The 14639-nt window shown below is 47.5% G+C and overlaps 2 protein-coding genes across 2 annotated transcripts; one reads left to right on the top strand and one right to left on the bottom strand.

The window, feature by feature from the left end:
• The first annotated feature begins 18 nt into the window (after positions 1-18).
• On the top strand, positions 19-9469 carry CPSF3L (cleavage and polyadenylation specific factor 3-like). Its single transcript, XM_017825738.1, has 17 exons — positions 19-214; positions 887-984; positions 1513-1586; positions 1809-2037; positions 2151-2249; positions 2387-2421; positions 3160-3298; positions 4263-4327; positions 4507-4696; positions 5379-5462; positions 5692-5781; positions 6278-6440; positions 6705-6812; positions 7308-7369; positions 7813-7955; positions 8395-8524; positions 9287-9469. The coding sequence occupies exons 1-17, from the start codon at positions 187-189 to the stop codon at positions 9350-9352; spliced, it is 1803 nt and encodes a 600-aa protein (XP_017681227.1). The 5' UTR covers positions 19-186; the 3' UTR covers positions 9353-9469.
• Positions 9470-9832: 363 nt separating this feature from the next.
• Positions 9833-14573, bottom strand: LOC108502628 (lysophosphatidic acid receptor 6-like). Its single transcript, XM_017825739.1, has 3 exons — positions 14263-14573; positions 11327-12567; positions 9833-10639 (listed from the first exon to the last, which is right to left on the bottom strand). Exons 2-3 carry the CDS (start codon positions 12414-12416, stop codon positions 10623-10625), a joined length of 1107 nt encoding a protein of 368 aa, XP_017681228.1. The 5' UTR covers positions 12417-12567; positions 14263-14573; the 3' UTR covers positions 9833-10622.
• Between the last annotated feature and the right edge of the window lie 66 nt (positions 14574-14639).

Genomic DNA, 14639 nt, shown 5'->3' with positions numbered 1-14639 from the left:
TCTTTTCCCCTTCTCCAGAAAAGAGTTTGGCCTCTGCCCGAGCGTTGTGCCAGATACTTTCCCCCTCTTGTGCCAAACAGTCGAAATGGCTCCTGCAAAACCGGCGAGATCTTCTCTTCCCGTGCCCCTCCCTGAGCAGCGTCTGGAGTGATTCCCTGTGCAGTTTGGGGTCTGGGCTCTGCTAAAATGCCTGAGATCAAAGTCACCCCCTTGGGTAAGTCCAGTCCAAAACCGGCCTGAAACACAAACGCTGTGGGATTTAGAATTGAGGGTGAGATGTGTTGGGTTGGCACGGAAAACTGGCCTTGGTGGCACCTGTAACATGTGGGACAGTTGTGGTTCTTGGCAGCTTCTTGTCTTCTCACTGCCCTCCGTGTGCCTTTCAAGCAAATAAGACTCTGAACAGTCATAATTCATTTGATTACAGGATTAATTAACAGGATTAATTAATTAATTACAGTGCCTGGTAAAGGCACTGTAGGGTTGTACAGTGGAGGTAGAGCATTAGTTCACTTACTGTGGTAAAGAGCCACAGGAAGCAAATCTTTCTCTTTTCTTTCTTTTTTTAATCTATTTTTATGGGTTGCACACTGTTTCTGTGCTGAGAGGGCACAGGATGTGCTGGGCAGGGGAACTGCCTTATCCTGATGGATAATTTGGGCTTGATGTGGCCTTAATTAAAACTTAATGAAGCTTCCACTGAGGGCAGAGCACCAGAGGGAACTGAGATTCATGTCAATCCTTTCCAGATAAAGGATTATTTTGGTTTTACTTGAAACTGTAGCTTCAAGTTGCAGGAAGTTTGTGCAGACCTTTAAGTTCTTCTCTTTTGAAAGGATTGTAAATGTTCCCAGAGGTGTTTTACTTGCCTTTTCCCTGTGTCCAGGGGCTGGGCAGGATGTGGGACGGAGCTGTATCCTCGTGTCCATCGCTGGGAAGAACGTGATGCTGGACTGTGGGATGCACATGGGCTACAACGATGATGTGAGTGCAGTGGGGAGCAGGAATGGGGTGAGGGGACGTGTCCTGGCCCTTCCCAGCAGGACTGTTCCACTCTGGTAATTTTTCCTTGAACGTTGCCTGGCTCATCTCATGTGACACAGGGCTGTGTGTAGGTGTGTGTATGGAATCATGGAATATCCTGAGCTGGTAGGGACCCCCAAGGACCATCAGTCCATCTCCTGGCCCTGCACAGACACCCCAACAGTCCCACCTTGTCCCTCAGAGCATTGTCCAAACCCTCCTGGAGCTCTGGCAGCCTTGGGGCCGTGCCCACTGCCCTGGGGAGCCTGGGCAGTGCCAACCACCCTCTGGGGGAAGGGGGAAGATTCTTCTTTAAGCAAGGCCAGTTCCCTGTCTGTCCCCTGGCAGCTCTGCCCTCCTTTCCCCTCTGACTCTTTCTGCACATTCCCAGTGTTCCAAGGTCCCTCCCTCTGTTGTTTTGTTGGATCAGTGACGCAGCATTGCCTGGCTTTGTGTCCTGATGGATTCCCTGTTTTTCCATGTCCGCAGAGGCGCTTCCCTGACTTTTCCTACATCACCCAGAATGGAAGGCTGACTGACTTCCTGGACTGTGTGATCATCAGGTGAGGCAGCTCCTTCTCTGTCACAGCCCCAGTGGGAAATGGGAATGCTTTGTTATGCTGCCCCTTGCAACCCAAACACGTTCCAGGTCCCTCAGTCATATTTTGACTGGTTCCTCTGTGCCATGCAGAGCTTTAAAAATCAGAAGCAGGATGTGAGAGCACCAGCCAGGCTGAATTCCACGCAGCACCTCCTTTATTCTTTGTGGGGGGTTTTTTTTGCAGCCACTTCCACTTGGACCATTGTGGAGCGTTGCCCTATTTCAGTGAGATGGTGGGTTATGATGGGCCCATCTACATGACACACCCCACCAAGGCCATCTGCCCCATCCTCCTGGAGGACTACAGGAAAATAACAGTGGACAAGAAAGGGGAAACCAACTTCTTCACTTCCCAGATGATTAAAGACTGCATGAAAAAGGTGGTGGCTGTGCACCTTCACCAGACAGTGCAGGTAAAGGCTCAGTTCTGGGTACTTTTTGATCACACCAGGGGTTGTTGCAGAAGGCAACAGGCAGTTTTATTTGGAAATGCTGGCACTAATGGAGTGTTTGCCTGGTGGGGCAGGTGGATGAGGAGCTGGAGATCAAGGCATACTATGCAGGCCATGTCCTTGGAGCTGCCATGTTCCAGATCAAGGTTGGATGTGAGTCAGTTGTGTACACTGTGAGTATGCACAGATTTATACACATTTGTCTCTTGCACAGACATTATATAGAGATATTTATATATATATGCACAGCAATATTTCTAGGTCCCTACATCACCTTGAGAATATTAATGGGTTTCTCTTCTTCCATCAGGGTGATTATAACATGACACCAGACAGACACTTGGGGTGAGTATGACTTGTAAATATTTCTATGACTTGTAAATATTTCTATGACTTGTAAATATTTCTATGACTTGCAAATATTTCTGACAGGAAGATTTCAGCACAGATTGTTAATAGTAGGGGCTTATCAGCTTTGATTCTTTCTTAGGAGACTGGAACATTTAATGATGGAAAGATAAATGCAATTTTCAATTGTGAGGGTGAACGGGTTTACATTGATTCTGACAGATAGACCTTAATGTAATCTTCTTTTCATATTAATCTGTTCTGTGAATCTTAACTCATACTAATCTATTTTTAAGGCTGTGTAATAATTGGACTTCAGTGTTTGAACTGTTATTTCATGGTGCCTTCTCCATGCTTTTAATTCCTACGAGAGTTTGAGTCACAAACTTTAACACTCATTTTATTTTTCCTAGCGTGTGTGAGAGATTTGTAGTACTCATGCTTCACATTTTAATGCATTTAAAACAGGTAATGGACTGGATCAGTATTGCTTTTCAAGGTCTGTAGTGTCTGTTTTGAGCTGGATTAATTTAAAGGAGCTGTGCTTGCAGAGAGGTTCCTCTATGGTTAGAGGTGATCCTGATGCTGCCCCAGAATTCCCAGTAACTTCAGGCAGGCCAAGGCACAGCCGTGCTCCTGTTTCCTGCCTGCACATGGGGAGGCCAGTGATACTGAGACCTGCAGGTCATTAGTGCCAGCTCCTAATTGGATTTTCCTTCCATCCCCTTCCTCCAGGGCTGCCTGGATCGATAAGTGTCGCCCGGATCTGCTGATCAGCGAGTCCACCTACGCCACGACCATCCGAGATTCCAAACGCTGCAGGGAGAGAGACTTCCTCAAGAAAGTCCATGAGACTGTGGAAAGAGGAGGGAAGGTACAGTGGCCATCTCCACAAATAATGCCAGAATTGTTGCTCTCAACAGTTTGGTTTCCTGTTACCCAGGAGAGAACAGTGTGTGCACAGTGGGGTCTCACCCAGGCTGGTAGCTGGGATAGTGGTAACTGTGACCCATAACTTCTTTATATGTGCTTTTCTTAGGTATTTCTTCAGTTTTGTTTGTATTTCTTCAGTTTTGTTTGTATTTCTTCAGGTTTATTTGTGTTTCTTCAGGTTTATTTGTGTTTCTTCAGGTTTAATTGTATTTCTTCAGGTTTATTTGTATTTCTTCAGGTTTATTTGTATTTCTTCAGGTTTATTTGTATTTCTTCAGGTTTATTTGTATTTTTCAGGTTTATTTGTATTTTTCAGGTTTATTTGTATTTTTCAGGTTTATTTGTATTTCTTCAGGTTTATTTATTTATTTTGTTTATTTATTTAGTTAGTTAGTTTTTGTTTTATTTATTGTATCTTAGTTTTATTTATTTAGGTTTATGTGTGTGTGTGTGTTTGTGTTGTGAAGTAGCAGTGGAAATGGAAAACTGGAAAGCTCCTTTGCAGAGCTTGAAACTTCTCATTTTATACAAAGGCAAAAATATAATTACCAGGATAAAACCAACCTTTTAGAATCAGCAGGGTGGGCATTTCAGTCATTTTTATGGGTTGGGATGATAACAGCTGATGGAATAAAACTGATCCCACAGCCTTGCTTATTTTCAGGCACTACTTTCTTCCCAAGATGCAAGTAGTTTAATAAAGAAGACATTTCCATCCCACCCAGAGAGGTGCTGGTTGGGTGGCAGTGCCTTTCATTCATTCCAAACTGCACAACATGTTCCTGGGAAGTGAAAAGAGTAGCAGAAAGTGAGAGGGAACTGAGGGACTTGTTCAGAAATAACAGCCCTGCAGTGATTTGATGCTGTGTGGGTTTCACAGACACTAAATCCCATCTATTTTGCAGGTTCTTATCCCAGTTTTTGCCCTTGGACGTGCCCAGGAACTTTGCATTTTATTGGAAACTTTCTGGTGAGTGCAGTGTCTCTGTGCAGGTACCTTTTTGTCCTCCTCTGTGCTCCTGGCAGGTTTCTGGGGTCCTTCTGTGTCTGGTGAATATTTGTAAAGGTAGGAAGCTTCTGGACTTCCAGCCTGGATAGCCAGGATCCCACTTTGGCCCTCACAGCTCTCTGGGACTCTTCTTTCCACAGGGAGAGGATGAACTTGAAGGCTCCAATCTACTTCTCCACGGGACTGACAGAGAAGGCCAACCATTATTACAAGCTCTTCATCACGTGGACTAACCAGAAAATCCGGAAAACCTTTGTGCAGAGGAACATGTTTGAGTTCAAACACATCAAAGCCTTCGACAGGGCCTTTGCAGACAACCCAGGGCCCATGGTAGGTGGGTGTTAGGGAGGGGACAGGGCAGAGCTGGGGGCTCAGGGAGCTGCTTTTAACCAGTCTGGGATCAACAGGCAGCCTAAGCCTCCTCTGCCCTGTTAATCCCACCTAAAACCCTTTTGTGGCCAAGCCATCTCTATAACTGTTAAAGATGTTTCTCTCTTTATTTTAGTAAAAGTAAAATGCCCAGAGTAAATTAAAAACTTGCATCTCTATTATAATCTGTACATCTGATAGACTCAGATCTGATAATCAGATACATCTGATAGATTCAGATCTGATTCACATCTGATGGGTTCAAACTGAATCTGATAGATCCATCATGATTCAAACCATCATCTTTACAGTATATTCTGTAAGTAGCTCAGGTGACAGATCCTTCACAGCACAATCTTGCATTGCTGGTTTTATTTCTGACTGGTTTATTAGTTATCATGATAAAACCATTCAGAGTTTTCAGCAGACACTGCTCACAAATGTTTCCTAAAACAGCAGTTCAGCTCCTGTGAAAATTAGACAAGGTGGGGAAAAAAATAAAATAGCAAAAATCCCCATTTGATGGAGTGTCTGTAATGGGCATGGGGGGATTTTCTGTGCAGATTTAGAACATTAATATATTATAAGTAATGGAAATGGAATCATCATCTGTGATGATTCACGGTGTATCTTTGAATTCCAGGTGGTGTTTGCAACCCCTGGAATGCTTCACGCAGGACAGTCCCTTCAGATCTTCAGGAAGTGGGCAGGGAATGAAAAGAATATGGTAAGAAAGTGTTTCCTTGAGTGATGCTTTCTGTTGCTGTGCCAGTGGGCAGAGGTTGCAGGAGAGCTTTTCCTCGGCCTCTGGGGTTTAAATGCCACGAGTTCTGTCGTGACCCAACCCGAGCTCACCCGAGCTCCAAACTGTGCATTTGTTGCTGGTTTGGATGTTGAGAGCTGGGCCAGGCCCAGGGCAGGGGCAGTTGGGTGACATTCCTGGTTTTCCATCCCAGGTGATCATGCCTGGATACTGCGTGCAGGGGACTGTGGGCCACAAGATCCTCAGCGGGCAGCGCAAGCTGGAGATGGAGGGCAGACAAATTGTGAGTTGGATTTTTCAATCCAAGGGAAGGGTCATTTGGGGGCAAATCCTTCAAAACTTAAGGTGGTAGTTACACACCATGAATTATGCTGCACCCAACCCTGAAAATGCCTCAAAGTAACCTTTTTTTTTTTTTTTGAACTTGGACTCATTTTTTTCCTCTTTGCCTTGGCAAGCATGTTGTCTTCTGCCATTAGTGGGGCACATTTATAATGTTTAATAACAAAGCCCTGTTAGTCAAATAGGTAAAAATGTTGCATTTTTAAGCAGATGTGGATAACAAAATGATACCAGTTGTCCTTAAGTATTGATTTGTTTTGGCATTGGGGAATTTGAGGCCATAAGTTACTGAAAGCTTTTCTTTAAGGCAATTTAGGTGTTCTCCTTCCTCCTTTAACTAGAGAGGAGTCTGGGTCTGTCCTGTGTGTGTTACACAAGCTGTAGTGAGCCAAAGCCATTCCCAATTCCCAAATCCCATGCTTTCTGCTCCTCCCCAGCTGGAAGTGAAGATGCAGGTGGAGTACATGTCCTTCAGTGCCCACGCAGATGCCAAGGGGATCATGCAGCTCATCCGCCAGGCTGAGCCTCGGAACGTGCTCCTGGTCCACGGGGAAGCCAAGAAAATGGAGTTCCTGAAGCAGAAAATCGAGCAGGAATTCCGTAGGTATCCCGTGGGTGTTGGTGCTGAGCAGGGAATGGCAGCAGAGCATTGAAGGTCACGTATTTAATCCACAGGCCCTCAGCAGGGTTAGATCTGATGGAATTTACAGACACCCTCAAAAACTGGTGTCTGTAACATCTTAATTAACATGTTAACTAAGCCCAGTTAATTTTAACGGTCCTTTGGACTGGAAGTGAAGTGGTTTGGTTGTGGTGCAGCATTTCCTGCTGCCACAGGCCTGACAGGGGCTGCTCCCATTGCAGATGTCAGCTGTTACATGCCCGCCAATGGAGAGACCACCACCATCTTCACCAACCCCTGCATCCCCGTGGACATCTCCCTGGGCCTCCTCAAGAGAGAAGCAGCAATAGGTGACTCTTCCAACCACAAAATTCCCTCTTTCAGGCCCTGCTCCCGTGCTGGCAGGAGGCAGAATGCTGCAAATATAATAATGTTTAAAAACAAACTCACACACGCTGCCTCGTTTGCCACTTTGTTGCTCGTTCATTATGGTAACAAAAAACTCACCTGTGCTTTTACCAGCTAGGTTTGGGAAAACTGGAGTTATTTTTATAAACTCAAGTTGAAAAAAAAAATAATCTAAACCCTCTCAAATCAGGATGTGCTCTGGGAAGAGAGGCAGTTGTTCTGTGTTTTAAAATAGACACAGTTTCTTATGTGTCAGGAGTTCTGATGATGGTTGAGCACCATGAATGCACTTAGCAGGAGAAAGGTGAAAAATTTTAGTGTCTGAACCTCATGAGGGCCTCAGAGGTCCATCTGTTGAGTCCTAGAGCAGCTGTTTAATGGGAAAATTCAGCACCTCATTGTTAACTGGTCTTTTCTTTCCCCTGGCCTTGGTTTAGGTCCTGTACCAGATGCCAAGAAGCCAAAGCTCATGCACGGCACGTTACTCATGAAGGATAATGTGAGTAAAAGTGTTCTTAAGCCTGTCTTGAGTCCTCTGAATGTTTTATAATTCACACACGAGTTCTGGGTGCACAAGGAGCCAAAATCAAGATTTAAGGAGTTCTGGTTTCTTACAAAGAAGGTGCCAGGGGAGGATTTCTTCCTCTGCGACCTCACGTTTGTATTCAAACACCATTCCCCTGCTAAAGAGGATAAAATCAGCTTCCAGAGGGCAACTTCAGTTTTGTTAAATGAAGGGCTGGTATGATTATTTAGGTGGGCATTTTGCCACTGCCATCACCCCCTCATGCTCCCAGCAGTGAGATGGAAAAGGTGAACAAACGGCAACGCGTGATGGAAGCGTGCAGAACACACCCGAGAGCAGCTGCCCACAGAGGGGCAGTGCAACTGCAGGAAGCTCCAAGGGGTGGATTTTCATGGATTTATCCCTTCTCTCTGCAGAGTTTCAGGCTGGTTTCCCCCGAGCAGGCCCTGAAGGAGCTGGGCCTGGCGGAGCATCAGCTGCGCTTCACGTGCCGCGTCCACATCCAGGACCCGCGCAAGGAGCACGAGACGGTGCTTCGGGTCTACAACCACCTCAAGGGGTGAGGCCCTTCTTACCTCACAGGGGTTTTTTTTTCCCCCCACCCAGGGATGCAGTTGAGTTTATCATTCCTAATCCAGGTAGCACAGGTGCCCCCTCCTTTGAGGTGGCAACAGCAGAACCTACAGGCAGCTGGCGGGTCCCTGAGCGGGGCTTTGCTCCGATGAACTGGGGGTAGAACTGTCATGAAGGCCAGAAATAAATTCTGTAGGAAATCCTACACGATTAATACAAGCAGCAGAATCACCAAGCTGTGGGTTATCCCTGTTCCCCCTTCTTTGGGAAGTGGGAGACTCCTTGGGGGGAGTAGGTGCTGGCTCAGCCACAGCGTTAAGGAGTAAACCACAGGCTGGGGTTTGGGGTACAAATGCAGGGGTGACCCACCCTTCACCTGGGTGCATTTCCCTCCCAAATAAATCGTTTTTTTCCTCTCTTGCCAGGGTCCTGAAGGATTATTCCGTGCAGCATCTCCCTGATGGCTCTATAACCGTGGAGTCCATCCTTATCCAGGCCACAGCACACTCAGAGGATCAGGGAACCAAAGTCCTGCTCGTGTCCTGGACTTACCAGGTAGGAACACTCCAGGACTTTCTGCTCTGAACTCCTTGCAGTCCAAAACTGTCCTGGGCTGGAGGTGGCTGGAAGTGTTGAGCCTTCCTCCCTCTGGTTTGGAAGGAGTTTGACTGGAGGATGAGCTGAGTTGCTGCCATTTTCTTGACCATTTTGGGTTTAGTACAAATGGCTTTACAGGAGCTCTCTGGGACCACTGAGCTGGAGTAATTACAGTTAATTACAGTTAATTACAATTCTGTGTTTTGAGGACACTGAGCTGTATCCCTACTGCCATGCAGAGTGTGGAGGTATTTTACATTGTATTTCTTAGTTTTCTACTTGCTTGAAGCCTATGTCTCATCTTAACACTGTTTTATTAGATCTTCATTATGTTTTCTTCCTTTCAAAAGGACACTTTCTCTGGCTGTGTTATTAAATTCTTTCTTTACAGCAAAGAAGTGCCTTTTGGGGGCAAAGCAACACAATCAATGGTTCTTTATTCCTTACTTTCAAGAAAAGTGGTGATTTTCCTCAAAAGAGACCCCTCAGGTCCAGCCACCTCCTTTGAGAAATGGGAGTTTTACACCAGTATTTGGGAGGAACACCCAGAAAGGCAGCTGTGGCTCTGTTTCCATTTTTGAACACAGCTAACATTAGATCCTGCAGGGTCCAAGAATTGTTTCAGCCTATTTCTGGGTGCCAGAGTTGAATTTACTGCCCCAGATGGGACAGGCAAGTAGAAGATTTTGCTTTCATCCCGTTTCTCTTTCTCCTCTGTAGGATGAAGAGCTGGGCAGTTATCTCACCTCCCTCCTGAAGAAGGGCCTGCCCCAGAGCACATCCTGAGAGCAGGGCAGAGCACAGGGGGTTACAGAGATGGAGATTTTATTTTGTTTACCTTGCCAATGGGTTTTTCCTGGTTTGTTTTAATAAAAGAATTACAGTGTTTGTCCAGTTACTGCAGTGCCAGTGCCTGCCTGTCACCAGCACTGTGATCTTCCCCCTTGGAAACCCGTGCAGGGAGTTGGGACAACCTGTTTTTAAACAGTCCTGAGGAACAAGCTTTGAGTTGCTTACACAGTAAAGCAAAAGTCACTCAGTGTTCTTCTCTCCTGCAGCTCATTGCCCTTAAAAATCTCAGCAGTGCTGAGTGAAACAATTAAAATGCAAAGGATAATGGAGGTAAAAGAGTAAAGCCCTAAATGTGCTGATCATCAAGCTGCTAAACTTATTTAATTCTCCCTCCTTCCCTCAGGGACAGCTGAGAAGCCTCCAGGAAAGCTGCTCTCCTGCATGGAGCCTCTAATAACATTTTTCTTCCTTTATGCAAGGCATAAAGACTGTGCTTAGTTGATAAGAACAGTCCCCCTCCAGTGCTGGGAGGATTTTCCATAGTCTGTAAATGGGACAAAAATAGCAATGGCTCATGAAAGGTGAAGGATTAATTTGTGCTAATGCTCCCTCTGAGCCTCCCCTGCCTCCACAGTGCTGGGGTTTGCACTTGGCTCCCCAAGCCCACACAGCACAGGAATTGTTTTCCTTGTTTTAGAAAAGTTGGAGCAGATTTTTCTCACCAGTATTTAAAATTTCCTCCAAGCTAAAAGCAAAACTGTGGCTGAATTTGGGCAGAAGCTGCACCATCCATTGTTGAGTAAAGAGAAATTAATAAACAGAGAAACACTGTCATTGATTCCCCCAAAGCCTTCTGCCACAATAATCCTCCTCTCTCCCTCCAGGCCCAGGGCAGTTCTTGTTCCAAGTCCAGCAGATCCTGGGCATGTGCCAGGTTACAACAGGAATTTTAGGCTGCATTTGGAAGCTAAAATACTGATTTAGCACATTGTCCTGTTAACCAAAGCCCCTGACAGTGTCCCTGCTGCTCTCAGCTACTCACAGCCCTGGTATCCGGAGCCCAAGAGCACACAGAGAGTTTTGGGGTGGCCTGGGGAAGGAGCAGAGCAGCGAGTCTCTGCACCTGTTACACCAAAAACCCTCATCCCTCTGAAGTAAACGGGTTGTCAGCCAGGCTTGTGGTTTTCTGGTGCCTCAGAGCACCCAGAGATGAAAAATTCTCTCCACAGTCTCACGTTTTGCAGGGTGGAAAACTCAGCAGTTCTCAGAAGCCACGTGGGACTGTTAATACAAGAAAAAGGGGGGGAGAGAGTTCAGATGTTGTGTTTACAGCACAAAATGTGACTGAAAAAGAGAGAGCTTTGACATTTGAAAGGGACTGCACAGTGCAAAGAGCTGTGGCAGCTCCTCCAGGAACTGCAGAGAGGAGCTTGTTTACCACTGACTGATAAGTACTGGGATCTGCTCCTTTCTAAACTTCCATTAATCCATGTCCAGCTTGAATCCAGGAAAGCCTGTCCTGGAATACTCCTCAGGAAGCCAAGTGAGGATGAGAAGCCCTTATTTGGCTGTGGAACGTGGGCTTTGAACCCAGGGAGAACACACCAGATCCCTCCAAAACAGAGGAAAAAAAACCAAGCAAGGCTGCCCGAATCCACCTCTATCAATTAGGAGGCTGATTTCCTTCAGGTGGCCCTTTCATGGGCTGTGCTGCTTCCCAGAAAAGAGCCCTGTGGTCTGCCAAGCCCGAAGTTAAACAGAACAAGCCCAAAACATCACGAACACAGCATGTGCTGGGAAGGTCTGTCCGAGGACAAAGCTCCCCCAGGGGCTGTCCCAGTTGGCTGATCAACACCCACAGCTGGTGGGCACTTCCCTCCAGTGCTTTAACAGCCACCACACCAAAAACCAGTAGGTTTTACAGCTTTGCTAGTAAAGAAACAGCTGGAAAGATCACCCTGTACTTACTTGAAGCAAACCAGTTGGTTCCACCTCTGGGTTTTTTGCCTCCACGTCTCTGCTGGAGTTTATAATCACAGGAGGGCTCCCCGAAATTCCGGTCACAGATGGTGAACACCTTTTTAGACCTGAACCTGAGCCTGAAGTTGCAGTGGCACTGCTTGCTGGAAGAGCTGTGGTAGCAGAGGAGCGGGGTGAGGCAGCAGCTGAGGCTCACCAGGGCCAGGCTGACCCTCCTCATCCCGTGGATCACGATGGAGAAGGACTCGTCCTGGATGAGCTGGACCCTCCCCAGGAAGTGCAGCAGGTGGGCGAGGTGATAGGGGAGGAAGCACAGGGCACAGATGGCCAGGCTGATGAAGATGGTGCTCAGGGCCTTCCTCCGGGACACGCCGCGCCTCACGCGGGAGATCCTGCAGGCCGCGAGCGGGAATCCCACCAGGACGAGGGAGGACGGCACCACGGACCCCAAGAGCAAGGCCAGGACGCTGTGAGGGGCCTCTCGCCAGGTCCAGCTGCTCGTGGGGAAGTTCTCCAGGCAGGCCGTGGTGTTCCCCACGCCCTGCTGGTGGAGGGGACCCGCGAGGACAAGCGGGACGGTGACACCGAGGGCCACCACCCACAGGGCCGTGGCCACCAGCACGCAGTGGCCGGCCCTGAGCTGGATGTAGGCGAAGGGGTGCAGCACGGCCACGTAACGGTCCACGCAGAGGCAGGTGAAGAAGGCGATGCTGAGGTAGATGTGGACGTGGAACAGGGTCCCCGTGATCCCACAGGCAGCGGTCCCCAAGGTCCAGTTGCTCCCGTGCAGGTGGGAATGGATTTTGAAAGGCAGCACGCAGACAAACAGGGTGTCCAGCAGGGCCAGGTTGATCAGGTAAATGTAGGAGTGGGACGTGTGCCTCGCTCTGCAGGACAGCAGGGCCAAGGCCAGGGCGTTTCCCACCAGCCCCAGCACGAAGACGACGCTGTAGGTGACGGTGAACAAGGAATCCTGGGAATCTGCTTCCAACCAGAGCTCTGAGCTGCCGCTGGCAACTGTCTCGTTGGAGGCCCAGGAAGCACCTGCCATGGTTTCTGCTGGAGAGGAGGAGGACATCCAACATGGGCTGAGAGCCTCAATCCATCCCTTCCCTCAGGAGGTCCTGGAGTTTTAGTTCATCTCGGTGAGCGAGAGCTAAAGCTGCACCACAGATGTTCAGCCTGGTGAGGTCTGTGCTTCAGAGCTGCTCAGATGGAAAGCACTGCCACTAGAAGGGAAAAAATAAATCATTTAAACCACAAGCATTTGAGTTTACACAGTAGACAGTATTTACTGGCACTAAAATCACCCCAAGGTGACAATAACAGAGCCAGCTGATGTTCGTGTACAAGGGATGAATTTACAGCACCCTAAACCTTCTCTGTGGGCAGAAAAGAAACCAAAGGGAGCCTAAAGGACTGGTTTATATGCTTGGAATATGGCAAAGAGGCACTGCAGAAGCAGGACTCCTCACCCAGGTCACTCGTGTCACTCAGGCAACAAACTGCACTCCAACTGTGCTGCTCCCATCAAACAGAAAAGAAATCTGAGTAAGCAAACTAAACACAGCTTCTTGAGAAACTAAACTCAGCCACAACATGCAAAAAAAGCTCCCAAAGTCGAGGCACTGAAAGCACAAAAGCCACAGAGGTCGTTGGGTACTTTCCAGAGGAAACTCTGAATTCACGTTTCCTCCCCATGCTTGTTTTTCTCACAAAGGCAAAGCCACCAGAGGTAAGTGGAACACGAGAAAGGCAGAAAAAAAGCAGGCAAGGTTTGCTTGCACAGGTCTGGCACCTCACAGCAGAGGGTTTGTAAACACGGGGGGGAATTAATACCAAGCCAGGCATGACTTCAGGACTGGAAATGACCTTTATGTCAGAGCTTGGCAGAGCAAGAGCCACTGAACACCCACCTTGTGCAGGTTCAGAGTGTGGGGCTGCACCTGGGGAGGGGTAAGACCTACAAAATCCTTACAGGGAGGGTGAAAGGAGAACAAGGAGCTCCTGCTTCTCACCAGACAAATCCCCCAAATCCCTCCCCACCCGAAACAGGATCCCATTTTACACCTTCCATTCTGAGAGTGGACAGATTTACTTATTTAAAAAAATAATCAAATCCCCACAATTGGTTTGTTTTGTGTTCAGGTGGTTTTTTTTTTTTTTGAGGCTGTTTTTCCTTCCAGACAAATAAAAAGCACCACTGAACCTCTGTTTCTGTACAGAGTTATCTGATTTACAAGCACACAAAAGCACACCCCAAAGTTCCCACTGGGTTTTGAGCTCATGAAATGATTAGAAATGTTCTCATGTAAAACCCAAGGTGTTTAAACTCTGGTCAGTTGTGAGGCTTTTCTGGTTTTAAAGCAACAATCAGACACACAGATCTCCCCATCCATGGGATGTCCAAATGGAATCACCTGAAAGGAACCAGTAATGCAACCATGTAAAAAGTAAAAGAATGCTAAATAACCCTGATAATAAGTATTAATGATGGCCATAAAAATATTTGGATTCGTAAAGAAATTCTCTACTGATGCTAAAAGAGCATCTCCTTTAATTCAGTGCCTTTAGATTACTTTTAACAGCTGCTCTGGGATGTAAAAAGCAAAGCAAAAACCCCTCAGTAGTTCTTTGTTCCAACTGCAGTTTGCCAGGGAATCTACTCCTGAATTACTGCCTGGGCAGCTGACCCTGGGCTGCTCAGCCACTGCATTTGATAACGAGCTTTTTATTGCAACCAGAAGTTTGGAAACACCTGCAGAAACCTCACTGACAGGTATTTTTGCACTGTGATGGTAAAAAGTGGTGGTGCCTGAGCCTGCAGCAGAATTTGGCCTGGTTAACACCCAAACAGTGCCAGCATTTAGTGGGTTTATGCCCTGTGAAGACTCACAGTAAATTTAGTCAGAAACAGAACTTACCAGAGCTCAGAGCAAAAGCTGCAGGGTGAGTTCAGTGGCCTCTCCGAGGTCCTCAGAGCCACCAGGTCCCTGCTCAGCTCTTCTGTGGGGAGTTTTGACACCCCAGTGGTGAGTTCTGTCACGTTGCTCTGCGGAGAGAAACCACAGGAAGCCAAGACCTGTCACTCACGTGCAAGACAGAGCCCCTGCCCCGACGGTGAAGTGTCCCCAGAGCTGGGCAGAGAGCACCAGGGGGTGCTTTTGTTCTCCCCAAACACCCACTGCATGAGGGAGGCACAAAACACCCACCCAAAGCCACCCCTGGTCCCCTCCAGTCATCCCATCCCATCCCATCCCCTCCCATCCCCTCCCATCCCATCCCATCCCCTCCCATCCCA

Source organism: Lepidothrix coronata, unplaced genomic scaffold (assembly GCF_001604755.1).
Source record: "Lepidothrix coronata isolate B3197 unplaced genomic scaffold, Lepidothrix_coronata-1.0 Scaffold122, whole genome shotgun sequence".
In the NCBI taxonomy this organism is placed as follows: Eukaryota; Metazoa; Chordata; class Aves; order Passeriformes; family Pipridae; genus Lepidothrix; species Lepidothrix coronata.
Note: the sequence above shows the minus strand (reverse complement) of the source record. Positions and strands in the feature narration are given on the sequence as shown.

Bases quoted from the DNA above. Each gene is read 5' to 3' on its own strand.
- CPSF3L (XM_017825738.1), top strand. From the start codon at position 187: ATGCCTGAGATCAAAGTCACCCCCTTGG. The intron at 4,328-4,506 runs GTGAGTGCAGTG...TTCTTTCCACAG, and splicing joins ATTTTATTGGAAACTTTCTG to GGAGAGGATGAACTTGAAGG. The intron at 6,441-6,704 runs GTAGGTATCCCG...CTCCCATTGCAG, and splicing joins GAAAATCGAGCAGGAATTCC to ATGTCAGCTGTTACATGCCC.
- LOC108502628 (XM_017825739.1), bottom strand. From the start codon at position 12,416: ATGTCCTCCTCCTCTCCAGCAGAAACCATGGCAGGTGCTTCCTGGGCC.